This window comes from Chiloscyllium plagiosum, unplaced genomic scaffold, assembly GCF_004010195.1.
Source record: "Chiloscyllium plagiosum isolate BGI_BamShark_2017 unplaced genomic scaffold, ASM401019v2 scaf_6904, whole genome shotgun sequence".
Taxonomy (NCBI): Eukaryota; Metazoa; Chordata; class Chondrichthyes; order Orectolobiformes; family Hemiscylliidae; genus Chiloscyllium; species Chiloscyllium plagiosum.
The window spans coordinates 13,680-18,570 of record NW_025213265.1 but is presented as its reverse complement, the minus strand read 5'-3'; the positions used below and the strand labels follow the sequence as shown (position 1 = coordinate 18,570).

Here is a 4,891-nt window from a genome sequence, read left to right as displayed (position 1 = left end):
TGTGAAAGCCAATGCTTCCAAATAAACCTATTGGACTATAACCTTTTAACTCTGTCCACTCCAGTCCAACACCAGCTCCTCCACATCAATCTCATCAGAAAGTTCTCTGGGATGATCTCATTTAGGAGAAAGTGAGGACTGCAGATGCTGAAGATCAGAGTCAAGAGTGCGGTGCTGGAAAAGCACAGTAGGTCAGGCAGCATCCAAGGTGTAGGTGAATCGATGTTTCAGGCATAAGCCCTTCATGCCCGAAACATTGATTCTCCTGCTCCTTGGATGCTGCTTGACCTGCTGTGCTTTTCCAGCACCACACTCTCGACTGGGATGATCATTTCAAAAAAATGTGGAGCACATTCAAGTGCGGTGGCTCCATACAGCTTGTTACATTGTCACTATTATTTACAGTTCTATAGGGTGGCCAGAGGAGTTCAGTGATCAAAACAAATTGAACTGTACAGACACTCCCTAATTGTTGGTCTGCTGGATTTCATGAAATGTTTTTTTCACTGCTGCCTCAGCCTTTCTATTTGACTGGGGATAATTTGGAGATGATGTGTGGTGTGGATTAATCAATCATTCAGGAAATGTCTGAATTCTTCACTTGTGAACTGAGATCATTGCCACTGATCACAATGTCATGAACTTCATGACGACTGATGTGGTTTCAGACATTCTACAATCTCACTGGGAGATAGTGACATCAGCTGCTCTAACTCCCCCCACATCTCAAAAATAGACGACTGTGACAAGATAATCAGTTTCAGTGAGAGTGAAGAGGTATACTCCAAGTTTCATCCATGGGCTGTCTGGGATGTGACGAGTCATGATCATCTCTTTATCTTGTTTAGCTTGATGTTCATTACAAGCACTGCACTGGCTGATGTGGTGTTTCACCTCATTGTTAATGTTTGGCCAGTACAGCACCTCTATTATCTTTTTCAGACTAGACTCAATTCCATGATGCTTTGTGTTGGATGTGTTTCCGTATCTCTTTTCTCATCTCTTTAGGGATAACCTTTAGGGATAACCAAGATGCAATCTTGGGTGATCACTTCATCTCTGTTTGTCCAATATTCTCTTATAGTCACAGGGGAGTCCATAATGGTTTTAGTCCATTCTTTCATCACAACTTCTTGTAACATTTGAAGAATTACATCTCATTGAGTAGTGGAAGACACTTTTCTGTCACAGCCAATGTCTGGGTTAATGATTTCCAGAGCATGTCATATTGTTGCTTCTTGAATCTGGAATATTTTGCAATCTGCACCAGCATCAAATTCCTTCAGAGACAGTGCAGTTCTCAACAGCACGTTAGTGTTGTATATCTATTTCCCTTGGTTGGAAGTGATGTCCTTTGCAAACATTTAAGAAAAGATCAAAGTGGTTTGAGAGACATCCTGTGAATTAGCTTGTGGTCAGAGTCCACCATCACTTTCTCTGTCACAAACAGGCATTGGTAAAAGCAAAGTCAATATTCACACTCTCTTTCTCAATTTGTATACAGAGTTGTTCAGTTTGTGTTAATGCTCTGGATACAAACACAACGGCTTGTCCTCACTGCCTGGGGATTACCCCAAGTCCTGTTTCACTGACATCACACTGCAGGGTGACTCCATTGTTACATCATAATCCCTCAGCACTGGCGATGTCATCACTAGTTGTTTGATGGGAGTGAAAGCTGCTTCTTGTTCTGTGTCCCAGTCCCACTGAACATCCTCCACAGTGAGACTGTGTACAGGTTCACATTCTGAGTACAGATTGGCAGGAACCTGACTAGTTAGACTTTGTGTGGGTTCACTCATGTTCTAGGAGATCCAACAACTGTCTGAATTGTTTATTACACAGAGTTTCTCTCCTGTTTGAATGCTAATAAACCGGATATATGCTGACTATGTCACATACCTCATCCCTGAATGTCTTCTCTCCTGTGGGAATCAGCTGGCGCTGTAGTAGATCAGAGGAATGGGTAAGAGCTTTGTCACAAACACTACATGAATTCCATTCTGTCCCAGGAGAAACATTATAAAAAGCTTTGTCAAAAACCTTACACTTGAACTATTACTCCCCTGTGTGGATCTTCCAGTGAAGCAGGAGATTCGATGATCGTGAAAATGATTTGTCACAAACATCACATATAAACGGTCTCTCCCCTGTATGAATCCTTTGATGGAGCAGGAGAGTGGATGAGCTTGAGAACAGTTTCTCACACACCTCACACCTGAATGGTTTCTCCCCTGTATGAATGCGTTGGTGAACACGGAGGTGTGATAATGTTGAGAATGATTTGTCACACACCTCACAAGTGAATGGTTTCTCCCCTGTGTGGAAGCGTTGGTGTATACGGAGGTGTGATGACATCGAAAATGATTTGTCACATACCTTGCAGGTGAATGGTTTCTCCCCCGTGTGAATACGTTGGTGATTACGCAGAGTTGATGAAACTGAGAATGATTTATCACAAATCTCACATATAAAAGGTTTCTCCCCAGTGTGAACACGTTGGTGTACATGAAGGGTTGAAGACTGCGAGAATGATTTGTCACACGTACCACAGGTAAATGGTTTCTCCCCTGTGTGAATACGTTGATGTCTGCGAAGGTGCGCTAAATCTGAGAATGATTTGTCACATACTTCACACGTGAATGGTTTCTCCCCTGTGTGAATGCGCTGGTGTACATGAAGGGTCGATGACTGGGAGAACGATTTGTCACACACTTTGCATGTGAATGGTTTCTGCCCTGTGTGAATTCTCTGATGTCTCAGGAGGTGAGAAGAATCGGTAAAAGCCTTTTCACAAATTTCACACTGGAAGGGTTTCTCCCCGGTGTGAATCATCTGGTGTGTTAGCAGGTGGAAGGAGTAGGCAAAAGCCTTTTCACAAACCTCACACCTGAAGGGTTTCTCCCCCGTGTGAATCATCTGGTGTCTCAAGAGGGTTGTAGATGTTACAAAATATTTATCACAAACTTCACACTTGAATGATTTAACTTCCATGGACTAGCCTTGTGTTAACAGCGTTTGTAACAAATGCACTTTACGTGTCACCAGATTCTATGAACGTATGGAGCCCTCCTCACAACCACCTCATACTTGAATAGCCTCTCCCCTGTAGGAGTGAGTAAGTATTTCAAGAGGCTCAATGATTGAAGCTCTCACCACACTTGCAGACCACTCAGATTTCTTCCCAGCCTCACCCTCATCAATCACCCACAGCGAATCTTGACAAAGGCTGGTTCTGACGGAAGGCTCCACACCACTGACCAGTTTCAGATCTGATGATACGTCAAAGCTCCCCTGACCCGACTAATTTCCAGATGATGGTTTCACTGCCCAACCTTCTCTGTGTTGAGCAATACGATGAAGGGACTGGATTTCTCCCACCGTTGTGCAGTTGATGATAGGCAGGATCTATCTGCAGTGACTATCCTCTCTGTATTCTCTGGTGTAGTATGGTGCAATCCTTCTGTAAAACAAGAAAAGGAAACATGACTTCCTACAATTCCCTCATACATCTTGAGAATTGTGGACAACCAGTAACAGGAGAAGGCAGCTCCATGACCACAGGGAGAAAGTGAGGACTGCAGATGCTGGAGAGTCAAAAAGTGTGACACTGGAAAAGTATAACATGGTCAGGCAGGATCCGAGGAGTAGGAGAGTCAACGTTTCGGGCATAAGGAATGTGTGATGGGAAAGGGACTGAGATATAAATAGGAGGGTGGGGTTGGGACTGGGGGGAAGGTGATAGGTAGATGCAGGTGGGGGGGATGTGTGATAGGTCAGTGGGAGGGTGGAGTGGATAGATGGGGAGGAAGATGGTCAGGTAGGATATGTCAAGAGGGCGGTGCGGAGTTGGAGGGTTGGACTTGGGATGAGGTGGTGGGGAGGAGAGATTTGGAAACTAGTGAAGTCGATATTGATGCCACATGGTTGAAGGATCCCAAGGCTGAAGATGCAGTGTTCTTCCTCCAGTCGTCGAGTGGCTTGGATTTGGAGGTGGAGGAGGCCCAGTACTTGCATATGCTTGGTGGAGTGGGAGGCGAGTTGAAGTGGTCGGCCACAGGGCATTGGGATTCTTTGGAGCACGTGTCCCAAAGATGTTCGCTGAAATGCTCCGTGAATTGGCATCCTATCTCCCCGATGTAGAGGAGAACACGTTGAGCACAGACACAGTAGATGAGTGGGTGGGTGTGCAGGAAACTCTCTGCCAGATGTGAAAAGATCCTTTGGGGCCTTAGAGGAGGTGAGGAGGGAGGTCTGGATGCAGGTTTACACCTCTTGCAGCAGCAAGGGAAGGTGCTGGGTGTGAAGGCTGGGTTGGTGGGGGCAGGGGGGAGAGGCATGACTCCCTCATTAGGACTTAATGAGGGAGTCATGGAGGGAATGGTCTCTGAAGAATGCAGACGGGGTAGGGAGAGAAATATATCTCTGGTGATGGGGTCTGATTGTAGGTGGCAGAAATGGCAGAGGATAATGCACTGTATCCGGAGATTAGTGGAAAGTGGAAGCTCCATGATCACCTCCATTCACAGCCACGCTGGAGCTCAGCACATGAAAGCGAGAGCTGAAAATGTGTTGCTGGAACAGCGCAGCAGGTCAGGCAGCATCCAGGGAACAGGAGAATCGACGTTTCGGGCATAAGCCCTTCCTCAGGAATGAGGAAAGTGTGTCCAGCAGGCTAAGATAAAAGGTAGGGAGGAGAGACTCCAACCCTCCAACCACAAGGGATGAACTCGGATTTCACCAGTTTCCTCATTTCCCCTCCCCCCACCTTGTCTCAGTCAAATCCATCGAACTCAGCACCGCCTTCCTAACCTGCAATCTTCTTCCTGACCTCTCCGCCCCCACCCCAGTCTGACCTATCACCCTCACCTTGACCTCTTTCCACCTATCA

The 4,891-nt window shown here is 46.0% G+C and overlaps 1 protein-coding gene across 2 annotated transcripts in view; it reads right to left on the bottom strand.

Moving 5' to 3' along the window:
- Positions 1-290: 290 nt before the first annotated feature.
- Positions 291-4,891, bottom strand: part of LOC122547588 (zinc finger protein 271-like) — an 11,705-nt gene continuing 7,104 nt past the window's right edge. For both annotated transcript variants that reach the window (XM_043686195.1, XM_043686196.1), the window contains exon 2: positions 291-3,463. In XM_043686195.1, the coding sequence (XP_043542130.1) occupies positions 2,059-2,994 (936 nt within the window). In that variant the 5' untranslated portion in view covers positions 2,995-3,463 and the 3' untranslated portion in view covers positions 291-2,058. The remainder of the gene's footprint in view (positions 3,464-4,891) is intronic.